Source organism: Salvelinus namaycush, unplaced genomic scaffold (genome assembly GCF_016432855.1).
Source record: "Salvelinus namaycush isolate Seneca unplaced genomic scaffold, SaNama_1.0 Scaffold198, whole genome shotgun sequence".
In the NCBI taxonomy this organism is placed as follows: Eukaryota; Metazoa; Chordata; class Actinopteri; order Salmoniformes; family Salmonidae; genus Salvelinus; species Salvelinus namaycush.
The window spans coordinates 268,269-294,737 of record NW_024058763.1 but is presented as its reverse complement, the minus strand read 5'-3'; the positions used below and the strand labels follow the sequence as shown (position 1 = coordinate 294,737).

At 47.3% G+C, this 26,469-nt stretch overlaps 1 protein-coding gene across 1 annotated transcript; it reads right to left on the bottom strand.

Moving 5' to 3' along the window:
• On the bottom strand, positions 1 to 26,469 carry si:ch211-146m13.3 (junctophilin-3). The gene is made up of 6 exons (XM_038983876.1): positions 26,088 to 26,469; positions 9,569 to 9,856; positions 8,823 to 9,327; positions 4,979 to 5,103; positions 1,097 to 2,361; positions 1 to 81 (listed from the first exon to the last, which is right to left on the bottom strand). The coding sequence occupies exons 1-6, from the start codon at positions 26,467 to 26,469 to the stop codon at positions 1 to 3; spliced, it is 2,646 nt and encodes an 881-aa protein (XP_038839804.1).

Sequence of the window (26,469 nt, the reverse complement as noted above, 5' to 3'; positions counted from 1 at the left end):
TTAAATAAAGAAATGGATGAAGAGGATGGCTACTCCAATGTTGAGTAAAATAACCATGACAACCAGGACAGAGCTGGAGCCCTGGGAGAGACAGGAGAAGAGAGGAGAGAGAGAGGAAGGAGGAGAGAGGAAAAGAGAGACAGGAGGAGAGAGAAGAGAGAGAGGAAGGAGGAGAGAGAGACAGGAGAAGAGAGGAGAGAGAGAGACAGGAGGAGAGAGAGACAGGAGGAGAGAGAGACAGGAGAAGAGAGGAGAGAGAGAGGAAGGAGGAGAGAGGAAAAGAGAGACAGGAGGAGAGAGGAGAGAGAGAGGAAGGAGGAGAGAGGAAAAGAGAGACAGGAGGAGAGAGGAGAGAGAGAGGAAGGAGGAGAGAGAGACAGGAGAAGAGAGGAGAGAGAGAGACAGGAGGAGAGAGAGACAGGAGGAGAGAGACAGGAGAAGAGAGGAGAGAGAGAGGAAGGAGGAGAGAGGAAAAGAGAGACAGGAGGAGAGAGGAGAGAGAGGAAGGAGGAGAGAGAGACAGAAGAGAGGAGAGAGAGAGACAGGAGGAGAGAGAGACAGGAGGAGAGAAGAGAGAGAAATGAGAAGAGAGGAGAGAGAGACAGGAGGAGAGAGAGAGACAGGAGGAGAGAGAAGAGAGAGAAAGGAGAAGAGAGGAGAGAGAGAGACAGGAGGAGAGAGAGAGACAGGAGGAGAGAGAAGAGAGAGAAAGGAGAAGAGAGGAGAGAGAGAGAGAGACAGGAGGAGAGAGAAAGGAGAAGAGAGGAGAGAGAGAGAGAGACAGGAGGAGAGAGAGACAGGAGGAGAGAGAAGAGAGAGAAAGGAGAAGAGAGGAGAGAGAGAGACAGGAGGAGAGAGGAGAGAAAGTGTTAAATCTCAGACTTCATTTTACAGTTAAGAGTACAGTATCAGTATTTAAAACCTGAGGTCCAGTTAACAGATCAATCTGATTCTACAGTTAAGAGTACAGTATCAGTATTTAAAACCTGAGGTCCAGTTAACAGATCAATCTGATTCTACAGTTAAGAGTACAGTATCAGTATTTAAAACCTGAGGTCCAGTTAACAGATCAATCTGATACCAATAAATCACTCACTGAGTTTGATTTGAGGGTGAGGTGCTCCCCGTCCTGCTCCAAGGTGATTGGCTGAGACTTGAGAGGCGGGGAGAGAGTGAGGTCCCTCTGCAGGGGCCACTCCTCCTGCTCTGCCCCCACATTCAGAGTGTCCAGCATCTGTACAGAGTCCATGGAGCCCTCCTTGAACGGCCGCTGGCCCCGCGGGCGCAACCTGCTTTTGGGGCCCGGGCCAGGGGACATCTGGGTAGTGGAGTCCAGGGGCTGGAACCTCATGTCTACTGTGTAGTCTCCCAGCCTGTCCTCCTCCTCCTCTCGGTCCGTGAGGCGCGAGTGGGCAGGGCTCCACCGCAGGGCGTCGTCGGCAGTCCAGCCCCCTGCGGGGCTGTCGAGCCCAGGGTCGGGCAAGGCATGCTTGCTAAGCTTGTGATTGGATGAGATGTGCTGCTGCTTGAAATGGTGGTTGGAGTACACATGCTCTCGGGGGTCGTTGTGATTGGCTGAGGAGACATGGTCCTTTGGGATGTGATTGGAGCAGGTATAATCTTGGCACGACTTGTGATTGGAAGAAGCATGCTCAGAAGTCTTGTGATTGGACAGGTTATGCTCCAAGGCTTTGTGATTGGATGAAATGTGCACCTGCTGCTTGTAATTGGAAGAGGCATTCTCACAGGCCCTGTGATTGGTGGAGGAGGAATGATCCCATGTTTTGTGATTGGAAGGCATGTACTCCCTCGACTTGTGATTGGATGAGGTGTGCTTTGAGGGCTTCTGGTTGTACGAGGAAGAGTGCTCCCACGACCTATAGGAAGAGGAAGTGTGCTCCCGGGACTTGTGGTTGGTCGAGGCCTTCTCCCTCGGTTTGTGGTTGGACGGGGCCTGCTCGTGACCGTTGACTTGTCCCTCCTGCTCCTCAGGTAGAGATGGGGATTGGCTGCTGAGACCCCCCCGGTCTGGATACATGTCCTCTGTCCAGTTGTTAGCTCCTCCCCTCTGGAGATCCATGCCCCGCCCCTCCACTAGCACCTGTATCTCTGCTCCTCCATGGTCGTCCACAGCGCTCTGCCGCATGAAGCAGGCGTTTCTGGGACGGTGAGAGTGGCCGTGTTTAGAGGTCGGCGGGCTGCGGGGGGGCGAGGGGGGGACGCTCAGGACTGGGCTGAGGTCAGGCGTTATCACGGGAGGCGTGGTGTCCGGGGTGCACAGCTCAGGACTGTCAGTTCCCGTGGAAACGATCTCGTGGTCTTTGTTGTCCTGGTGCTTATTGGGCCGCTGGCACTCCAGACCTGACAGACAGGCAGACAGACAGACAGACAGGCAGACAGGCAGACAGGCAGACAGGCAGACAGACAGGCAGACAGGCAGACAGACAGACAGGCAGACAGGCGGGAGGAGACGAAACACAATGAATGAGGGGATTTGGCAGAGATCCACCAGACACACAGTACAGTCTAAAGTTTGGACACCGACTCATTCCAGGTTTTTTCTTTATTTTTTACTATTTTCTACATTATAGAATAATAGTGAAGACATCAAAACTATGAAATAACACATATGGAATCATGTAGTAACCAAAAAAGTGTTAAACAAATCAAAATATATTTTATATTTGAGATTCTTCAAAGTAGCCACCCTTTGCCTTGATGACAGCTTTCCACACGCTTGGCATTCTCTCAACCATGAGGTGGAAGGCATTTCAATTCAACGGTTTACCTTGTTAAAAGTTAATTTGTGGAATTTCTTTCCTTTAAATGCATTTGAGCCAATCAGTTGTGTTGTGACATGGTATAGGGTCATATACAGAAGATAGCCCTATTTGATAAAAGACCAAGTCCATATTATGGCAAGAACAACTCAAATAAGCAAAGAGAAATGACAGTCCACCATTACTTTAAGACTTTGAAAGTGCAGTCACAAAAACCATCAAGTGCTATGATGAAACTGGCTCTCATGAGGACCTCCACAGGAAAGGAAGACCCAGAGTACCTCTGCTGCAGAGGGTGAGTTCATTAGAGTTACCAGCCTCAGATTGGAAAGGAAGACCCAGAGTACCTCTGCTGCAGAGGGTGAGTTCATTAGAGTTATCAGTCTCAGATTGCAGCCCAAATGAATGTTTCACAGAGTTAAAGTAACAGACACATCTCAACATCAACTGTTCAGAGGAGACTGTGAGAATCAGGCCTTCATGGTCGAATTGCTGCAAAGAAACCACTACTAAAGGACACCAATAAGAAGAAGAGACTTGCTTGGGCAAAGAAACACGAGCAATGGACATTAGACCGGTGGAAATCTGTCCTTTGGTCTGATGAGTGAAAATTTGAGATTTTTGGTTCCAACCACCGTGTCTTTGTGAGACGCAGAGTAGGCGAACAGATGATCTCTGCATGTGTGGTTCCCACCGTGAAGCATGGAGGAGTAGGTGTGATGGTGTGGGGGTGCTTTGCTGGTGACACTGTTTGTGATTTATTTAGAATTCAAGGCACACTTAACCAGCATGGCTACCACAGCATTCTGCAGCAAAACGCCATCCAATCTGGTTTGCGCTTAGTGGGACTATCATTTGTTTTTCAACAGGACAATGACCCAACACACCTCCAGGCTGTGTAAGGGCTATTTGACCAAGAAGGAGAGTAATGGAGTGCTGCATCTGATGACCTGGCCTACACAATCACCCGACCTCAACCCAATTGAGATGGCTTGGGATGAGCTGGACCGCAGAGTGAAGGAAAAGCAGCCAACAAGTGCTCAGCATATGTGGGAACTCCTTCAAGACTGTATTCCAGGTGAAGCTGGTTGAGAGAATGCTAAGAGTGTGCAAAACTGTCGTCAAGGCAAAGGGTGGCTACTTTGAAGAATCTAAAATCTAAAATATATTTTCATTTGTTTAACACTTTTTTGGTTACTACATGTATCCATATGTGTTATGTCATAGTGTTGATGTCTTTACTATTATTCTACAATGTAGAACATAGTAAAAAAAGAAAGAAAAATCCTAGAATGAGTCGGTGTTGTAAAACTTCTGACTGGTACAGTACATCAGGATTACACAGCTAGACTACTGTGTTACTCAGGTAAGAGGACAATATAAGGTCAATAATATTACACAGCTAGACCACTGTGTTACTCAGGTAAGAGGACAATGTAATGAGAATAATATTACACAGCTGATTACTGTGCTACTCAGGTAAGAGGATAATATAAGGTCAATAATATTACACAGCTAGACTACTGTGTTACTCAGGTAAGAGGACAATATAAGGTCAATAATATTACACAGCTAGACCACTGTGTTAACTCAGGTAAGAGGACAATGTAATGAGAATAATATTACACAGCTAGACTACTGTGTTACTCAGGTAAGAGGACAATATAAGGAGAATAATATTACACAGCTAGATTACTGTGTTAATTCAGGTAAGAGGACAATAAAAGGAGAATAATATTACACAGCTAGATTACTGTGTTACTCAGGTAAGAGGACAATATAAGGAGAATAATATTACACAGCTAGATTACTGTGTTAATTCAGGTAAGAGGACAATATAAGGAGAATAATATTACACAGCTAGACCACTGTGTTACTCAGGTAAGAGGACAATATAAGGTCAATAATATTACACAGCTAGACCACTGTGTTACTCGGGTAAGAGGACAATATAAGGAGAATAATATTACACAGCTAGATTACTGTCTTACTCAGGTAAGAGGACAATATAATGAGAATTTGAATTTGGGTACACTACTGACTGAATCCAACCCAGATTGTCTGTAAGGGAAGTTTCAATAAAGTTACTTCAAATTCTACAATAATTTGAATAATTTTTCTCTGCCTGGTTGGGCATGTATACAGTAGTTACTGTAGCTAAGTCAATTTCTCTGTGATTGACTCACCGTTGGATTCACCGTTTCCATGGATATGGAAGGACGGCGAGAGTTCCTTGGCAACGACCCTGGCCATCCGGCATTCCTCGCTAGCCTTCAGGGCCACACCTTCAGCTGCATCCGACTTTCCCCTCGCGTGGCTCATCCTGAGAGACAGAGATTGACAGAGAGAGAGACACAGAGAAAGAGAGAGAGAGAGACACAGAGAGAGAAAGACACAGAGAAAGAGAGAGAGAGACACAGAGAGAAAGACACAGAGAAAGAGAGAGAGACAGAGAGAGACAGAGAGACAGAGAGACAGAGAGAGAGAGACACACACAGAGAGAGAGAAAGAGACAGAGAGAGAGAGACACAGAGAGAAAGACAGAGAGAAAGACAGAGAGAAAGAGAGAGAGAGAGAGAGAGAGAGAGACAGAGATATTAAAATACTTGATGTAGATGCTGGTTGTAGATTTAAATCTGTGTGTTGATTGTCTTGTTGCTGTGTGATGCCTTAAAAACTGTTGTGTACAGTATCTGTCTGGCCTGGGTTTTGTGTTGTCTGTTGCCTTAACGACTGTTGTGTACACCCTGTATCTGTCTGGCCTGGGTTTTGTGTTGTCTGTTGCCTTAACGACTGTTGTGTACACCCTGTATCTGTCTGGCCTGGGTTTTGTGTTGTCTGTTGCCTTAAGGACTGTTGTGTACACCCTGTATCTGTCTGGCCTGGGTTTTGTGTTGTGTGTTACCTTAAGGACTGTTGTGTACACCCTGTATCTGTCTGGCCTGGGTTTTGTGTTGTGTGTTACCTTAAGGACTGTTGTGTACACCCTGTATCTGTCTGGCCTGGGTTTTGTGTTGTCTGTTGCCTTAACGACTGTTGTGTACACCCTGTATCTGTCTGGCCTGGGTTTTGTTCTTTACCAGGATACTTCTCTTTTTGAGACTGTTCCTCCGGTGAGTATAATATTTTCCCGGAACATTCCAGTAAATGGCCTGGTTTTCTGTTCAGCCCTTTTCATCCATTTTATGTGTTGATGATTTTCAACACTAGAATGACATCCAGAAGCTGTTTTCTGCTAACATTCCACTCCTTGTGTCAAATGTGTTTGACATGACAAGGATTGGCAAGGAGTGGAATGTTTCCACAAACAGATCCCAACAGGACAGCACAGCCATCCACTGTATCACCATGATCCCAACAGGACAGCACAGACATCCACTGTATCACCATGATCCCAACAGGACAGTACAGCCATCCACTGTATCACCATGATCCCAACAGAACAGCTCAGACATCCACTGTATCACCATGATCCCAACAGGACAGCACAGCCATCCACTGTATCACCATGATCCCAACAGAACAGCTCAGACATCCACTGTATCACCACGTTCCCAACAGGACAGCACAGCCATCCACTGTATCACCACGTTCCCAACAGGACAGCACAGCCATCCACTGTATCACCATCATCCCAACAGGACAGCACAGACATCCACTGTATCACCATGATCCCAACAGGACAGCTCAGACATCCACTGTATCACCATGATCCCAACAGGACAGCACAGCCATCCACTGTATCACTACGTTCCCAACAGGACAGCACAGCCATCCACTGTATCACCATCATCCCAACAGGACAGCACAGCCATCCACTGTATCACTACGTTCCCAACAGGACAGCTCAGCCATCCACTGTATCACCATGATCCCAACAGGACAGCTCAGCCATCCACTGTATCACCATGATCCCAACAGGACAGCTCAGCCATCCACTGTATCACCATAATCCCAACAGGACAGCACAGCCATCCACTGTATCACCATGATCCCAACAGGACAGCTCAGCCATCCACTGTATCACTACGTTCCCAACAGGACAGCACAGCCATCCACTGTATCACCATCATCCCAACAGGACAGATCAGCCATCCACTGTATCACCATGATCCCAACAGGACAGCTCAGCCATCCACTGTATCACTACGTTCCCAACAGGACAGCACAGCCATCCACTGTATCACCATCATCCCAACAGGACAGCTCAGCCATCCACTGTATCACCACGATCCCAACAGGACAGCTCAGACATCCACTGTATCACTATGATCCCAACAGGACAGCTCAGCCATCCACTGTATCACTATGATCCCAACAGGACTGCACAGCCATCCACTGTATCACCATCATCCCAACAGGACAGCTCAGCCATCCACTGTATCACCATGATCCCAACAGGACAGCACAGCCATCCACTGTATCACTACGTTCCCAACAGGACAGCACAGACATCCACTGTATCACCATCATCCCAACAGGACAGCACAGCCATCCACTGTATCACTACGTTCCCAACAGGACAGCACAGCCAACCACTGTATCACCATGATCCCAACAGGACAGATCAGCCATCCACTGTATCACCATGATCCCAACAGGACAGCTCAGCCATCCACTGTATCACCACGATCCCAACAGGACAGCACAGCCATCCACTGTATCACCATGATCCCAACAGGACAGCACAGCCATCCACTGTATCACTATGATCCCAACGGGACAGATCAGCCATCCACTGTATCACTATGATCCCAACAGGACAGCTCAGACATCCACTGTATCACTATGATCCCAACAGGACAGATCAGCCATCCACTGTATCACTATGATCCCAACAGGACAGCTCAGACATCCACTGTATCACCACGATCCCAACAGGACAGCTCAGCCATCCACTGTATCACCACAATCCCTTACGGTTCTCTTTCTGACAGTAGCATCGGCTCAAATGTAATCAATTCACCACAACGGGATGTCTTCTTTTTTTATTGATTTGGTTTACTTGACATAATACAGTCATCCAAAACAATCAATCTGCATGGGTTCGTTTTTCTAAGGAAATGGTTTGCTTGCTTGGTGAACAACTTCATAATTTGACCTGTTACCTCAGTACGGCACAACCATACTGCTTGAAGAGTTGCTGAGACTACAGGTCTATCGGACCCCTAGGGACAGTTTACCTGACCCAGATTAAACCTGACCCAGATTAAACCTATTTCTGGACTTAAAAACAACATTTTATGGATTTTCTCAACTAGGCCTTTTAGTCTGGAAACCGGCCCATTTGGCACATCGCAAGATAACAGAGAATCTTTAAGTGCACTTGTCAAAGACAAAGATGTTGGCCACCTTCTCCGGTTCCCTAACCTAAGCCTAACCTTAGCCCTAGCTCTAACCCGACTACTGTTACCACAGCAACAGAGGTCAACACCACAGGTCTGTTTCTCACCTGGACAGGACGATCTCAGCCTTCTGCTTGGAGGTCAACACCACGGGTCTGTTTCTCACCTGGACAGGGCGATCTCAGCCTTCTGCTTGGAGGTCAACACCACGGGTCTGTTTCTCACCTGGACAGGGCGATCTCAGCCTTCTGCTTGGAGGTCAACACCACGGGTCTGTTTCTCACCTGGACAGGACGATCTCTGCCTTCTGCTTGGAGGTCAACACCACGGGTCTGTTTCTCACCTGGACAGGACGATCTCTGCCTTCTGCTTGGAGGTCAACACCACGGGTCTGTTTCTCACCTGGACAGGACGATCTCTGCCTTCTGCTTGGAGGTCAACACCACGGGTCTGTTTCTCACCTGGACAGGGCGATCTCAGCCTTCTGCTTGGAGGTCAACACCACGGGTCTGTTTCTCACCTGGACAGGGCGATCTCAGCCTTCTGCTTGGAGGTCAACACCACGGGTCTGTTTCTCACCTGGACAGGACGATCTCTGCCTTCTGCTTGGAGGTCAACACCACGGGTCTGTTTCTCACCTGGACAGGACGATCTCTACCTTCTGCTTGGAGGTCAACACCACGGGTCTGTTTCTCACCTGGACATTGCGATCTCTGCCTTCTGCTTGGCGATGTCTGCAGCCTTCTCAGCCGCTTCCACAGCCCGCTCCACCTTCTCCCTGATCTTACTGGCTCTCAGAGGAATCAGGTTCTTCCGCTTCCCGCTGACCAGCGCGTTCTGCTTGTACTTCCCTTCCTCTTTGGTGCTGTCGGGGAACGTTGTACAGCCATAACCGTGGCGCTTGTTGGCCACCCACTCCCCCTCGTAGCGTAGACCGTCGGAGCGCCGGCTCACGCCCCAACCCGCCCGCTGGTCGCTGCGCCACTCGCCGGCGTAGGCCTCGGTGACCGTGGCATCCACAGGAGCACCCTGCTCGCCATCCTGGCTAGCGTTGGAGTGTATGTCGGAGGTGGCAGAGGAGACGGTGCTCATGCCGGCCTCGCTGCAGAACGAGCTCTGTTTACTCAGCTGGCTGGCCAGGGAACTCTTGGACTCGGAGCGACGCAGCTTCAGACCACTCAGGATCGACTGACGGAAACGGCCTGGGATATTAAACGACACGATACAACGTTATTTATCCTACAGTACGATATGATACAACTTTACAGCAATGGACAATTGACATACAAACACAAGCGTGACATAATAACACATGCAATGGGAAATCCAGTCCATATCAAAGTGCAAGGCCAATAGATTTGACTAGAAAAGCAGGGCTAATGTATAAGTATTAGCTCATAGAGCCCGGCCAGCTGCCCACAACCAGCACATCAGCAGTCTTACCTTTCCTCTTCCCTCGACGGTCAGCCTCGCTGGGCGCAGTTAGAGCGAAGCCCCCCCTCCCCACAGGACTCCCGACCAGCCCGCCCCCCACCACCCCGTCGGCAGGCGAGACAGCGGTCCCGGTGCCGTCCTCCAGCGGGGTGGGGGGGCCGTGGCTGTGCTCGGAGCGGAGGGAGTTTATGGACGTGCGGAGCGGGTAGAGGATGACGGCCGCCATGCCGTATGGCACGCTCTGCCGGACCCCATAGCCGTGCCGCATCCCCCCCAGCCACTGGCCCTGGAACGTACCTATAGGAGAGAGTCACAGGGGTCAAATTATAGGGCGATCTGAGGGCATGCATTGCACCACAAAACCAATTAGGTCACCCCCCCCCCAGAAAGGTGCATGGATGGAAAGAGGCATAACATAAGGCTTAATTATGAGACACTATAAAAGGCTTTTAGTGCTTATAACAAGTTATAAAGCATTATACCTGCATGCTTTGTGACATTGTATTTCATTGGGAGAAAATTCTGACTTTGGGTAGCAGGAAGTGACTACCTGATATCCCACACGGCTTGTTAATTCCATGTGAATCAACTAGGACCCACAAGAGAGAGACATTAGCTTACATCAACATTCAAGCTCTGCTACCTGGCTTCAGGTGAACGGGTCTAAAAGGACTATATGATGGGATGAATGGTGTGAAACGACTATGTATACATGAAAGCAATATGGGGACATAATAGGTGTAAGGGACCGACACATCATGCCATGACAACAGTTTAACCCTTGTGTGGTTTATGGGTCTGTGGGACCCATTTTCAATGTTTACTAAAATAAAGATGATACAATTAAATATTTTGTTCAACCTGAGACTCATTGGCCGCTGTGAAGAACATGTAAAATAACACATTTTCATTGAGCGCACACTGTGCACACCCCCTACACATGTATATTACATACGAGGTGTTAGGTCAGCTGGACCCAAGGGTAATAAAAGTGTGGAAAAGTGTGTGTGTAGGTGAAAACAAGTAAAAATGAAACAAAAAAGGTTTGCTGTGTGCCTTCACTCTGTCTTCCTCCTCCCTGGGCCTGCTGTTTACGCACAGCACCAAGAACCTGTCTCTCTCCTTGCCTGTCTGCCTGTCTCTCGCTTTTCTCACACTATTTACCCTTTGTAGTGTGTGAAACTACACAATGTCTTGCGGGAACCTGCACAATGTTATTACAATACATTATTTTGATACATTATTTTGATACATTGTTAAAAATTCAGTATGTTCCCACAGTCTACCGCAGCCAGGTGCAAATTGGGGGAGGGACACAACAAATAAATAGCTTTGCATGTGTGGCTCCTTACCACAATCAATCACTATGGCAAAAATATTCTCTGATCAGAGAGCCTTAGAATGTATTTTTTTACAGAGAGAGAAGCTGGTGTGGAAGGAACGGAAGATGAGGAAATTTCCGAATATGAGGATCATGTCTCTGTCAATTCGGAGTCTGACTGTGAATTGGAAGAAGAGGATGAGATTGACCCTCAGCCAGCCACAGGACCAGCCCGTTAACAACTAGCTCATCATCAGCCTGCAGGAGGAGAAATATAGATGTAAAAAAAAAGAATGGTGAAATTGAATGGTGTTCTTGCCCAAGGAATGAGCCACCATGACTGCTAATGTGATAAGGATGCAGCCAGGGCCGACGCAGATGACGGTTACTCATTTCATACAAGTAGTGTAGGACATAAAGTCTTCTTTTGAACTGTCCATCCCAGACACCATCCAGAAAATCATTCTGGACTGCACTAATTTGGAGGGAAGGTGTGTTTTTGGAGAGAGATGGAAGGAGTTGGACCAAACTCATTTACGTGCATACTTTGGGGTTCTTATCCTCGTTGGTGTTTTCAGATCCAATGGGGAATCCACAGAATCCCTGTGGGATGGAGAAACTGGCAGAGAACTTTTCCGTGCAATAATTTCTATGGAAAACTTTCACATTATTTCCAGGATTATCTGCTTCGATAACCGAGTCACAAGACCAGCTCGGCGGCAGAGAGACAAGCTAGCTGCAATCAGGTCAGTGTGGGACAAGTGGGAGGACAGGCTTCCCCTGTTTTACAACCCTGGGCCCAACGTTACTGTTGATGAGCAGCTTATATCATTTAGGCGCCGCTGCCCCTTCAGGCAGTACATACCAGCAAAATATGGAATCAAGATCTGGGCTGCCTGTGATGCTGCTCATCATATGCGTGGAACTTGCAAGTGTATATGGGGAAGCTGGCTGGAGGAGCCCCTGAGAAGAACCAAGGGATGAGGGTTGTCCTGGACGTGACACGGGGACTGGACGTGACACGGGGACTCTCCGTGAACACAACATCAAGATACAATTACTTTTTTACTTCGCACAAGCTGGGACAGGAGCTCCTCAAGCTGGGACAGGAGCTCCTCAAGCTGGGACAGGAGCTCCTCAAGCTGGGACAGGAGCTCCTCAAGCTGGGACAGGAGCTCCTCAAGAGGAAGCTGACGATGGGACAGGAGCTCCTCAAGAGGAAGCTGACGATGGGACAGGAGCTCCTCAAGAGGAAGCTGACGATGGGACAGGAGCTCCTCAAGAGGAAGCTGACGATGGGACAGGAGCTCCTCAAGAGGAAGCTGACGATGGGACAGGAGCTCCTCAAGAGGAAGCTGACGATGGGACAGGAGCTCCTCAAGAGGAAGCTGACGATGGGACAGGAGCTCCTCAAGAGGAAGCTGACGATGGGACAGGAGCTCCTCAAGAGGAAGCTGACGATGGGACAGGAGATCCTCAAGAGGAAGCTGACGATGGGACAGGAGCTCCTCAAGAGGAAGCTGACGATGGGACAGGAGATCCTCAAGAGGAAGCTGACGATGGGACAGGAGCTCCTCAAGAGGAAGCTGACGATGGGACAGGAGCTCCTCAAGAGGAAGCTGACGATGGGACAGGAGCTCCTCAAGAGGAAGCTGACGATGGCAGGAACATTGCGGAAAAACAAGCCAGAGTTCCCACCTCAGCTGTTGAATACACGGAACAGGCCTATCGATGCCTCTACGTTTGTGTTCACGGCCGACACGTCCCTAGTGTCCCACTTGCCAAAGAAAGGCAAAAATGGGGTATATATGAGTATGCTGCATAGAAATGGGATAATCTGTTGACAGGAACAGCAAAAACCAGAAATCATCATGGATTACAATGCCACAAAAGGAGGGGTGGACAATTTAGACAAGCTGGTGACTGGCTACAGCTGCAAAAGGAGAGCCCTACGCTGGCCACTTGTGATATGCTTCAACATCTTGGACATCTTGGCGTACAACGCATTTGTCATCTGGATGGCGTTGAACCCAGATTGGAACAGAGGGAAGCTCCAGAGGAGACGGCTCTTTCTCGAAGAGCTGGGCAAGGCATTGGTAATACCTCAAATCCAGAGGAGGTGTCACATCCCAAGGACCCCAGCTTCTGCAGCCATCGTGAGGAGGATTCAGGAGGAGGATGCTGATGCCCCATACGCCCGACCCACAGAACCAACAACTCCAATACAGGAAGTAAGTGTGAGGGATGTTGTTGCATGTGTGTCTGACTCTCCTACCTTGGCCTGCTGTAACTATATATGTGTGTGTGTCTGACTCTCCTACCTTGACCTGCTGTAACTATATACGTGAGTGAGTGAGATGTTAGTAAAATCCCTAAACTAAGAGTTTTCATCATTCTAGATTACAGCCACAAGCAACAAGAAGAAGCGCTGCGATGTGTGTGGACCCTTGAAGGACAGGAAGACACAGTACACATACATCAAGTGCAATTAATTGTCACACGCTGATCTGTTTCACCTGTCTTGTGATTGTCTCCACCCCCTCCAGGTGTCGCTTATTATCCCCGGTGTATTTATCCCTGTGTTTCCTGTCTATCTGTGCCAGTTCGTCTTGTATGTTTTTCAAGTCAACCAGCGTATTTTCCCGTACTCCTGCTTCTATTCTCTTTTGCTAGTCCTCATGTTTTTTGACCCTTGCCTGTTTTCTGGACTCCGTACCCGCCTGCCTGACCATTCTGCCTGCCTTGACCACGAGCCTGCCTGCCACTCTGTACCTCCTGGACTCTGATCTGGTTATGACCTTTTGCCTGTCCACGACCATTCTCTTGCCTACCCCTTTTGGATTATTTAATAAATATCAAGACTCAAACCATCTGCCTCCCGTGTCTGCATCTGGGTCTCGTCTTGTGCCCTTATATAAATACATTTGCAAAACACAGAAACTCTGTCTCTCATGTGGTGTGTCGACTGGCCTTAATTTGTGTTCAATGGGGCTCATTTATCATTTCCATAAAATACTGTATGTAAAATGTGTCCTTCCAGTATGTTCAGTTCAAAGCAATAAACATCAATAGTGATGAAAATCTTGTTTCATTTATATTTGTTTAAGATAAACATGATTTATTCCACCCATGTCTTGATTATAATTACGTTTTATTTAAAAAAAGATTAGCACTTTTATTGATAAGTGTGATCTAGCAGAGGTAAATGGCAAATATGAACCATGTATGCTGTCTATATGAACCATGTATGCTGTCTATATTAACCATGTATACTGTCTATATTAACCATGTATGCTGTCTATATTAACCATGTATGCTGTCTATATTAACCATGTATGCTGTCTATATTAACCATGTATGCTGTCTATATGAACCATGTATGCTGTCTATATGAACCATGTATGCTGTCTATATTAACCATGTATGCTGTCTATATTAACCATGTATGCTGTCTATATTAACCATGTATGCTGTCTATATTAACCATGTATGCTGTCTATATTAACCATGTATGCTGTCTATATTAACCATGTATGCTGTCTATATTAACCATGTATGCTGTCTATATTAACCATGTATGCTGTCTATATTAACCATGTATGCTGTCTATATTAACCATGTATGCTGTCTATATTAACCATGTATGCTGTCTATTGTCACGCCCTGACCGTAGAGAGCTTTTTATGTCTCTATTTTGGTTTGGTCAGGGTGTGATTTGGGTGGGCAGTCTATGTTCATTCTCTATGTTTTGTATTTCTTTGTTTTTTGGCCGGGTGTGGTTCTCAATCAGAGGCAGCTGTCTATCGTTGTCTCTGATTGAGAACCATACTTAGTTAGCTTTTTCCCACCTGTGTTTGTGGGGAGTTATTTTCGGTTTAGTGTTTTGCACCTTACAGGACTGTTTCGGTTTCGGTTATTCCCTTTGTTATTTTGTTAATAGTTTTCAGTTGTAATAAAAAGCATGAACACTTGCCACGCTGCGCTTTGGTCCGATTCCTGTTCTTCAGACGACGAAAACCGCTACATCTATATTGCTTCAATACCAGTTTAAATATCATGGACCGCACATCATGTCATGACAACAGTTTAAATATCATGGACCGCACATCATGTCATGACAACAGGTTAAATATCATGGACCGCACATCATGCCATGACAACAGTTTAAATATCATGGACCACACATCATGTCATGACAACGGGTTAAATATCATGGACCGCACATCATGTCATGACAACAGTTTAAATATCATGGACCGGACATCATGCCATGACAACAGTTTAAATATCATGGACCGCACATCATGTCATGACAACGGGTTAAATATCATGGACCGCACATCATGTCATGACAACAGTTTAAATATCATGGACCACACATCATGTCATGACAACGGGTTAAATATCATGGACCGCACATCATGTCATGACAACAGTTTAAATATCATGGACCACACATCATGTCATGACAACAGTTTAAATATCATGGACCACACATCATGTCATGACAACAGTTTAAATATCATGGACCACACATCATGTCATGACAACGGGTTAAATATCATGGACCGCACATCATGTCATGACAACAGTTTAAATATCATGGACCGCACATCATGTCATGACAACGGGTTAAATATCATGGACTGCACATCATGTCATGACAACACGCCATGACAACAGTTTAAATATCACGGACCACACGTCATGTCATGACAACAGTTTAAATTTCACGGACTGCACATCATGTCATGACAACACGCCATGACAACCGTTTAAATATCACGGACCGCACATCACGCCATGACAACCGTTTAAATATCACGGACCGCACATCACGCCATGACAACCGTTTAAATATCACTGACCGCACATCACGCCATGACAACCGTTTAAATATCACTGACCGCAATGCTCTCAACCTCAGGAAAAAATCATGTTTTCTCATTTTCCATTGATTAAAACTAAGATATTGGGTTTTATTTCACAACTTGGCTGAAGCCGACCGCAAATAATGATCAGTTTTATCTTATGTTGTTTTATACAATAGATTATTTAAAGAGCGTTTCCATCTCATTTCAGTAGTGAGGCTTTTAACACGAACATTTACACGTTTTAGTGGCCGGGAAAGGACTAATAAACGGTATTTCCCCCCATTTCAATCATCTAAAAACAGAGGAATTACATGCCATGAACCTTCGCTGTGGTGTGTCTGTCAAAGTGTAAGAGATCGGGACCTGTCCATGGTGCTGAAATGTAGATCGCAACAGACAAAGCTATGCTGCGCCGACCCCATGTAAATACCGATTCATGTTGTTAGCCTACACTTCACACAATATTACACGTGTAGCTGTTGGTATAGCGACAATAGCACGTTTATTGGGTTGTGGAAAATGTGTCAGCTCGTGCGTGCTATATTAATCTGTCCGCGGTCTCCCAGGTGAGAGACCGAAGGTGCTCTCTCGTGACGCAGTCTTTATTTTTATTTATTTCTATCTCGTTCTGGAGTGTTATTACGGTCGCCTCCGCTACTTCATAAATCAAATAACACCAAGGTTATCTACTGGTATGTAAAACCATTGCGGTATATTTGATAGTAGACTATAGGCTACGCTGGTAAACAACCTCTAGCTACACCAATGCAGCAGCGACGGATCTTGTTTCCATGGTCCCCTCTGCATCACTTATTGACCTCTCTCTCTCTACCTTTCCCCGTCTCTACCTCTCTTCCTTCCTTCCCTCACTCTACCTGCCTCTCTTCCTTCCCCGGGACCCTCCCTGCCTCTCTCGGCTCATCCCGGTTTAGTGCAATGGCGTTGCTTTGGTTATCAAACGGCCTAGATTAGGGACAGTTCGACATTTACTGTGTGTGTGTGGGGGGGGGGGGGGAGATGGGGGGGTTGAAACAGATGTCTCTTTATATTACAGTGGAGTGGATGAACATGCACAGGTAGCCTACAAGAGACATTTTAAGTAGCCTAATCAAATTAATACGTTTTAAAAGTTAAGTGACCAATATTTAGACAATATTGAAGCGCTTGAGATCAAGGAATAGCTACTCTGATTGTTAAGGAGGCAGAACGCGCGTTCATTTTTCCTGAGTAACTGGGCCTGCTGGGAGCATGAGACTATGTGGCTACGCAATATAGGACGACTTGGGAGAATGATGACGGGCAACAGACAGCACATCAGTATCAGAAGTAAAAATACAGCCAGACTGTCCTGTTCTGTGCCTTATCTAGATCAAGAGTAGACCCACAATTCATCCAGACGGAATGAAACATTCAGATAACAGGGCTTTTGCGCCATTATTCAATGACATTTTCACTTCAGTTTACAATATTTCACTCACTTGAAAACAATAATAAAGTATTCATTTTAATGTGGTTATGTAGGCTAGTCTAGAGAGGATCATTGTGTTGTAGACTAGTCTAGGGAGGATCATTGTGTTGTTATAGACTAGTCTAGGGAGGACAATTTTGTTGTAGACTAGTCTAGGGAGGATCATTCTGTTGTTGTAGACTAGTCTAGGGAGGATCATTGTGTTGTTGTAGACTAGTCTAGGGAGGATCATTGTGTTGTTGTAGGCTAGTCTAGGGAGGATCATTGTGTTGTAGGCTAGTCTAGGGAGCATCATTGTGTTGTTGTAGGCTAGTCTAGGGAGGATCATTGTGTTGTAGGCTAGTCTAGGGAGGATCATTGTGTTGTTGTAGGCTAGTCTAGGGAGGATCATTGTGTTGTAGGCTAGTCTAGGGAGGATCATTGTGTTGTAGGCTAGTCTAGGGAGGATCATTGTGTTGTAGGCTAGTCTAGGGAGGATTATTGTGTTGTAGGCTAGTCTAGGGAGGATCATTGTGTTGTTGTAGGCTAGTCTAGGGAGGATCATTGTGGTGTTGTAGGCTAGTCTAGGGAGGATCATTGTGTTGTAGGCTAGTCTAGGGAGGATTATTGTGTTGTAGGCTAGTCTAGGGAGGATCATTGTGGTGTTGTAGGCTAGTCTAGGGAGGATCATTGTGTTGTTGTAGGCTAGTCTAGGGAGCATCATTGTGTTGTTGTAGACTAGTCTAGGGAGGATCATTGTGTTGTAGGCTAGTCTAGGGAGGATCATTGTGTTGTTGTAGGCTAGTCTAGGGAGGATCATTGTGTTGTAGGCTAGTCTAGGGAGGATCATTGTGTTGTTGTAGGCTAGTCTAGGGAGGATCATTGTGTTGTAGGCTAGTCTAGGGAGGATCATTGTGTTGTTGTAGGCTAGTCTAGGGAGGATCATTGTGTTGTAGACTAGTCTAGGGAGGATCATTGTGTTGTAGGCTAGTCTAGGGAGGATCATTGTGTTGTAGACTAGTCTAGGGAGGATCATTGTGTTGTTGTAGGCTAGTCTAGGGAGGATCATTGTGTTGTTGTAGGCTAGTCTAGGGAGGATCATTGTGTTGTAGGCTAGTCTAGGGAGGATCATTGTGTTGTAGGCTAGTCTAGGGAGGAGCATTGTGTTGTAGGCTAGTCTAGGGAGGATCATTGTGTTGTAGGCTAGTCTAGGGAGGATTATTGTGTTGTAGGCTAGTCTAGGGAGGATTATTGTGTTGTTGTAGGCTAGTCTAGGGAGGATCATTGTGTTGTAGGCTAGTCTAGGGAGGAGCATTGTGTTGTAGGCTAGTCTAGGGAGGATCATTGTGTTGTAGGCTAGTCTAGGGAGGATTATTGTGTTGTAGGCTAGTCTAGGGAGGATCATTGTGTTGTTGTAGACTAGTCTAGGGAGGATCATTGTGTTGTAGACTAGTCTAGGGAGGATCATTGTGTTGTAGACTAGTCTAGGGAGGATCATTGTGTTGTTGTAGACTAGTCTAGGGAGGATCATTGTGTTGTAGACTAGTCTAGGGAGGATCATTGTGTTGTAGACTAGTCTAGGGAGGATCATTGTGTTGTAGACTAGTCTAGGGAGGATCATTGTGTTGTTGTAGACTAGTCTAGGGAGGATCATTGTGTTGTTGTAGACTAGTCTAGGGAGGATCATTGTGTTGTAGACTAGTCTAGGGAGGATCATTGTGTTGTAGACTAGTCTAGGGAGGATCATTGTGTTGTAGACTAGTCTAGGGAGGATCATTGTGTTGTAGACTAGTCTAGGGAGGATCATTGTGTTGTAGACTAGTCTAGGGAGGATCATTGTGGTGTTGTAGGCTAGTCTAGGGAGGATCATTGTGTTGTAGGCTAGTCTAGGGAGGATCATTGTGTTGTAGACTAGTCTAGGGAGGATCATTGTGTTGTAGTCTAGTCTAGGGAGGATCATTGTGTTGTTGTAGGCTAGTCTAGGGAGGAGCATTGTGTTGTAGACTAGTCTAGGGAGGATCATTGTGGTGTTGTAGGCTAGTCTAGGGAGGATCATTGTGTTGTAGGCTAGTCTAGGGAGGATCATTGTGGTGTTGTAGGCTAGTCTAGGGAGGATCATTGTGGTGTTGTAGGCTAGTCTAGGGAGGATCATTGTGTTGTTGTAGACTAGTCTAGGGAGGATCATTGTGTTGTTGTAGGCTAGTCTAGGGAGGATCATTGTGTTGTAGGCTAGTCTAGGGAGGATCATTGTGTTGTAGGCTAGTCTAGGGAGGATCATTGTGGTGTTGTAGGCTAGTCTAGGGAGGATCATTGTGTTGTAGACTAGTCTAGGGAGGATCATTGTGTTGTAGACTAGTCTAGGGAGGATCATTGTGGTGTTGTAGACTAGTCTAGGGAGGATCATTGTGGTGTTGTAGGCTAGTCTAGGGAGGATCATTGTATTGTTGTAGGCTAGTCTAGGGAGGATTATTGTGTTGTAGGCTAGTCTAGGGAGGATCATTGTGTTGTAGGCTAGTCTAGGGAGGATCATTGTGTTGTTGTAGGCTAGTCTAGGGAGGATCATTGTGTTGTAGGCTAGTCTAGGGAGGATCATTGTGTTGTTGTAGACTAGTCTAGGGAGGATCATTGTGTTGTTGTAGGCTAGTCTAGGGAGGATCATTGTGGTGTTGTAGACTAGTCTAGGGAGGATCATTGTGTTGTTGTAGGCTAGTCTAGGGAGGATCATTGTGTTGTAGGCTAGTCTAGGGAGGATCATTGTGTTGTTGTAGACTAGTCTAGGGAGGATCATTGTGTTGTAGACTAGTCTAGGGAGGATCATTGTGTTGTTGTAGACTAGTCTAGGGAGGATCATTGTGTTGTAGACTAGTCTAGGGAGGAGCATTGTGTTGTTGTAGACTAGTCTAGGGAGGATCATTGTGGTGTTGTAGGCTAGTCTAGGGAGGATCATTGTGGTGTTGTAGGCTAGTCTAGGGAGGATCATTGTGTTGTAGACTAGTCTAGGGAGGATCATTGTGTTGTAGGCTAGTCTAGGGAGGATCATTGTATTGTTGTAGGCTAGTCTAGGGAGGATCATTGTATTGTTGTAGGCTAGTCTAGGGAGGATCATTGTGTTGTAGACTAGTCTAGGGAGGATCATTGTGGTGTTGTAGGCTAGTCTAGGGAGGATCATTGTGTTGTAGGCTAGTCTAGGGAGGATCATTGTGTTGTAGACTAGTCTAGGGAGGATCATTGTGGTGTTGTAGGCTAGTCTAGGGAGGATCATTGTGTTGTAGAATAGTCTAGGGAGGATCATTGTGTTGTAGACTAGTCTAGGGAGGATCATTGTGGTGTTGTAGACTAGTCTAGGGAGGATCATTGTATTGTTGTAGGCTAGTCTAGGGAGGATCATTGTGGTGTTGTAGGCTAGTCTAGGGAGGATCATTGTGTTGTTGTAGGCTAGTCTAGGGAGGATTATTGTGTTGTAGACTAGTCTAGGGAGGATCATTGTATTGTTGTAGACTAGTCTAGGGAGGATTATTGTGTTGTAGACTAGTCTAGGGAGGATCATTGTGTTGTAGGCTAGTCTAGGGAGGATCATTGTGGTGTTGTAGGCTAGTCTAGGGAGGATCATTGTGTTGTAGCCTAGTCTAGGGAGCATCATTGTGTTGTTGTAGGCTAGTCTAGGGAGGATCATTGTGTTGTAGGCTAGTCTAGGGAGCATCATTGTGTTGTTGTAGGCTAGTCTAGGGAGGATCATTGTGTTGTTGTAGACTAGTCTAGGGAGCATCATTGTGTTGTTGTAGGCTAGTCTAGGGAGGATCATTGTGTTGTAGGCTAGTCTAGGGAGGATCATTGTGGTGTTGTAGGCTAGTCTAGGGAGGAGCATTGTGTTGTAGACTAGTCTAGGGAGGATCATTGTGTTGTTGTAGGCTAGTCTAGGGAGGATTATTGTGTTGTAGGCTAGTCTAGGGAGGATCATTGTGGTGTTGTAGGCTAGTCTAGGGAGGATCATTGTATTGTTGTAGACTAGTCTAGGGAGGATCATTGTGTTGTAGGCTAGTCTAGGGAGGATCATTGTGGTGTTGTAGGCTAGTCTAGGGAGGATCATTGTATTGTTGTAGGCTAGTCTAGGGAGGATCATTGTGTTGTTGTAGGCTAGTCTAGGGAGGATCATTGTGGTGTTGTAGGCTAGTCTAGGGAGGATCATTGTGTTGTTGTAGGCTAGTCTAGGGAGGATTATTGTGGTGTTGTAGGCTAGTCTAGGGAGGAGCATTGTGTTGTAGACTAGTCTAGGGAGGATCATTGTGTTGTTGTAGGCTAGTCTAGGGAGGATCATTGTGTTGTAGGCTAGTCTAGGGAGGATCATTGTGTTGTAGACTAGTCTAGGGAGGATCATTGTGTTGTTGTAGGCTAGTCTAGGGAGGATCATTGTGTTGTAGGCTAGTCTAGGGAGGATCATTGTGTTGTAGGCTAGTCTAGGGAGGATCATTGTGGTGTTGTAGACTAGTCTAGGGAGGATCATTGTGTTGTTGTAGACTAGTCTAGGGAGGATCATTGTGGTGTTGTAGACTAGTCTAGGGAGGATCATTGTGTTGTTGTAGACTAGTCTAGGGAGGATCATTGTGTTGTTGTAGGCTAGTCTAGGGAGGATCATTGTCACCAAGGCCATACAAACTTAATTAGCTGATACGTTATTTTGAAAAGAGAGGCGTGCCAGCGAAAAGAGAAAAAAATCATCATGAAAAATCTAGTAAAAGTTGTACCCTTTGTAATAATACTAAACACCTTCTGTACAACACCTAGCGACCTCACCAAGATACTTGAGCCTTTGGGTGTTCCCACTTCTGACACCAACGTACCGAACGGCAGGACAAGGGAGTGAAACCGGGTCATTGGCGTGAAAGGAAAACCCCCCTAATGCATCGTGCCAATAGGGTGAACCCGCTCTACATGTAAGGGAATCCTAATATATAGTAAATTACATTTGTTTGAGCTGTGTGTCTTCACTCTTCTTTCATGTGTAATGATGCACCTGGCCTCTCCTCTGTACCTGGCCCCTCCTCTGTACCTGGCCTCTACCCTGCACCTGGCCTCTCCTCTGTACCTGGCCTCTCCTCTGTACCTGGCCTCTCCTCTGCACCTGGCCTCTCCTCTGCACCTGGCCTCTCCTCTGTACCTGGCCTCTCCTCTGTACCTGGCCTCTCCTCTGCACCTGGCCTCTCCTCTGCACCTGGCCTCTCCTCTGCATCTGGCCTCTCGGTTGCCAATCAGTTATTCCTCTATGTTCTTGTGGATTTCTATAGAAAATTGGTGCAGATTTGAATGTTTTTATGTGTGGTATGATTGCTCGTTGCAGATCTGGACAAAAGATCCACCGACCACTATTGTCACTATGTATAGAGGGCAGGATAGAGTTGACTGTATACTAAGCGTGCAGAAAAGCATAGAGCATAAGGGAAATACCAAAACACCTTGTTAGGGGAGGAGCGTGCAGGCAGATGAGGAAATGTGGCTATATTGAAGAAATTATGGAGTAAAACCTGCAAAATGGGGAATGTAAACCAGGGGAAAATGCACTACCCTCCCCTGTGCCTAATAATAAAAATAAATACAAATCCCCAATCCCTCCCCAAAGCAAAACAAAAAGTTAGCCAAACCTCCCCTATTTTGGACCGGCCCACCTCAGTCAATTTCAAACTGTCCCTTTGCGCCCAAGTCAGAAAACCTCAGTGACAATGCCAAAGCACCAATCAGGGCGCAGAACACAGATAGTCTCCAGTGACACGCTGACCTGCTGTCTCGGTGTTACCATGGCGATTTACAGTACAGAGGCGTCTGTGGTATAATGCAGAGAGAGAGAGAGGGATGGAGAGAGAGAGAGAATGGATGTGTATATAGTAGGGAAGAATAGAGGGGGAATACAGGAGGGGGAATAGAGGAGGTGGAATAGAGGAGGGGGAATAGAGGAGGTGGAATAGAGGAGGGGGTAATAGAGGAGGGAGGAATAGAGGAGGTGGAATAGAGGAGGGGGAATAGAGGAGGGAGGAATAGAGGAGGGGGAATAGAGGAGGGAGGAATAGAGGAGGGGGAATAGAGGAGGTGGAATAGAGGAGGGGGAATAGAGGAGGGAGGAATAGAGGAGGGGGAATAGAGGAGGGGGAATAGAGGAGGGGGAATAGAGGAGGGGGAATAGAGGAGGGGGAATAGAGGGGGAGGAATAGAGGAGGGGGAATAGAGGAGGGGGAATAGAGGAGGGGGAATAGAGGAGGGGGGAATAGAGGAGGGGGAATAGAGGAGGGGGAATAGAGGAGGGGGAATAGAGGAGGGGGGAATAGAGGGGGAGGAATAGAGGAGGGGGAATAGAGGATGGGGGAATAGAGGAGGAGGAATAGAGGAGGGGGAATAGAGGAGGGGGAATAGAGGAGGGGGGAATAGAGGAGGAGGCATAGAGGAGGGAGGAATAGAGGGGGAGGAATAGAGGAGGGGGAATAGAGGAGGGGGAATAGAGGAGGGGGGAATAGAGGAGGTGGAATAGAGGAGGGGGGAATAGAGGAGGGGGAATAGAGGAGGGGGAATAGAGGAGGGGGAATAGAGGAGGAGGAATAGAGGAGGGGGGAATAGAGGGGGAGGAATAGAGGAGGGGGAATAGAGGAGGTGGAATAGAGGGGGAGGAATAGAGGAGGTGGAATAGAGGATGGGGAATAGAGGAGGGGGAATAGAGGAGGTGGAATAGAGGAGGGGGGAATAGAGGAGGGGGAATAGAGGAGGGGGAATAGAGGAGGGGGAATAGAGGAGGAGGAATAGAGGAGGGGGGAATAGAGGGGGAGGAATAGAGGAGGGGGAATAGAGGAGGTGGAATAGAGGGGGAGGAATAGAGGAGGTGGAATAGAGGATGGGGAATAGAGGAGGGGGAATAGAGGAGGGGGAATAGAGGAGGGGGGAATAGAGGAGGGGGAATAGAGGGGGAGGAATAGAGGAGGGGGAATAGAGGAGGGGGAATAGAGGAGGGGGAATAGAGGAGGGGGGAATAGAGGGGGAGGAATAGAGGATGGGGAATAGAGGAGGGGGAATAGAGGAGGGGGGAATAGAGGAGGAGGCATAGAGGAGGGAGGAATAGAGGGGGAGGAATAGAGGAGGGGGAATAGAGGAGGGGGAATAGAGGAGGGGGAATAGAGGGGAGGAATAGAGGAGGGGGAATAGAGGAGGGGGAATAGAGGAGGAGGAATAGAGGAGGGGGGAATAGAGGGGGAGGAATAGAGGAGGGGGAATAGAGGAGGTGGAATAGAGGAGGGGGGAATAGAGGAGGAGGAATAGAGGAGGGGGAATAGAGGAGGGGGGAATAGAGGAGGGGGAATAGAGGAGGGGGAATAGAGGAGGAGGAATAGAGGAGGAGGAATAGAGGAGGGGGAATAGAGGAGAGAGGAATAGAGGAGGAGGAATAGAGGAGGGGGAAATAGAGAAGGGGGAATAGAGGAGGGGGAAATAGAGGAGGGGGAATAGAGGAGGGGGGAATAGAGGAGGGGGCATAGAGAAGGGGGAATAGAGGAGGGGGAATAGATGAGGAGGAATAGAAGAGGGGGAATAGAAGAGGAGGAATAGAGGAGGGGGAATAGAGGAGGGGGAATAGAGGAGGGGGGATAGAGGAGGGGGAATAGAGGAGGGGGGAATAGAGGAGGGGGGAATAGAGGGTTGGGGAATAGAGATGGATGCTGAGAGGATATAAAGATTCAACAGGCTTCAAATAAGATGGTGGCAGGCAGTCAGATGCTGTATACATGTATAAACACTGATGCATTTCTGTTAGCTGACATTACTGGCAGCATCATTGTTTGTCTTTGCGTGGTAACATGTACTATACCGCTAGCCCACATTAAGTGTTCTGCTTTCACACCACTTTATTACAGAACTGGAAATAGCAATATAGCCTACATACTCTGTCTTTGTAAAGCTTGTACACACACATAGGGCCTAGCCCAGATCCAGACCTAGTCTTAAATGTTCTCTAGAATCTAGTGCCAGTCTGCAGAGGCTCCTCTCTGATTCAGCTAGCCCAGACCCAGACCTAGTCCTGAATGTTCTCTAGAATCTAGTGCCAGTCTGCAGAGGCTCCTCTCTGATTCAGCTAGCCCAGACCCAGACCTAGTCCTGAATGTTCTCTAGAATCTAGTGCCAGTCTGCAGAGGCTCCTCTCTGATTCAGATAGCCCAGATCCAGACCTAGTCCTGAATGTTCTCTAGAATCTAGTGCCAGTCTGCAGAGGCTCCTCTCTGATTCAGATAGCCCAGATCCAGACCTAGTCCTGAATGTTCTCTAGAATCTAGTGCCAGTCTGCAGAGGCTCCTCTCTGATTCAGCTAGCCCAGATCCAGACCTAGTCCTGAATGTTCTCTAGAATCTAGTGCCAGTCTGCAGAGGCTCCTCTCTGATTCAGCTAGCCCAGATCCAGACCTAGTCCTGAATGTTCTCTAGAATCTAGTGCCAGTCTGCAGAGGCTCCTCTCTGATTCAGCTAGCCCAGATCCAGACATAGTCCTGAATGTTCTCTAGGATCTAGTGCCAGTCTGCAGGGGCTCCTCTCTGATTCGGTGTATGTTTCAGGCCTATTACTGCTGACTGGGGAGGTGACCTGTATATTGTTATCAATCCCAGCTGAAATAGTTCTCAGATATGGATAACCATTTCAGATACAAGGGGAGGCAGGTAGAGATACTGTATGAAAAGAGATGGAGAGAACAGAATGAAATGGGATGAGGGTTGAAAGGAGGATGAGAGGTACAGGAGAAGGAGAGGGTAGAGTGACCCTTATAGCACCTATTTTATAGTGTGTTAAAACCAAAATAGAATGAATACAAGTGTGCTGCATAGTAAGAGCAACCTCAGCTTGATGGCTTGGTGTGTCCCTTCCTTACCTCCATCGGAGTACGTCTCAGTCCCGTATCCATCCTGCAGGCCGTTGCTCCAGGTCCCTTCGTAACGGGCCCCGCTAACCGTGCTCTCCAGTTGGCCGTAGCGTCCCTTGAAGCCCTGCGTCCACTCCCCCCTGTAGTCCCAGCGGCCCTTACTCTCCACGCCCACACCGTGGCGCTTCCCCTGCGCCCACGTGCCCTGGTAGCTATTCCCACTGGGCCAGGTGTAGACGCCCAGGACCTCGAAGCCGTGGCTCCAGGCCCCAGCGTACTCCCCCTGACCCTGTGGCCCTGTGCAGACCCCCCGGCCATGGGCCTTGCCCTGCTCCCACCCTCCACAGTACGACCCCCCGTCATCAAAGTCAAACCTTCCTCCAGTGGACAT

Bases quoted from the DNA above. Each gene is read 5' to 3' on its own strand.
- si:ch211-146m13.3 (XM_038983876.1), bottom strand. From the start codon at position 26,469: ATGTCCACTGGAGGAAGGTTTGACTTTGATGACGGGGGGTCGTACTGT. The intron at 9,328-9,568 runs GTAAGACTGCTG...TTAATATCCCAG, and splicing joins CCGTCGAGGGAAGAGGAAAG to GCCGTTTCCGTCAGTCGATC. The intron at 5,104-8,822 runs GTGAGAAACAGA...TCTGTCTCTCAG, and splicing joins GCAGAGATCGCAATGTCCAG to GATGAGCCACGCGAGGGGAA.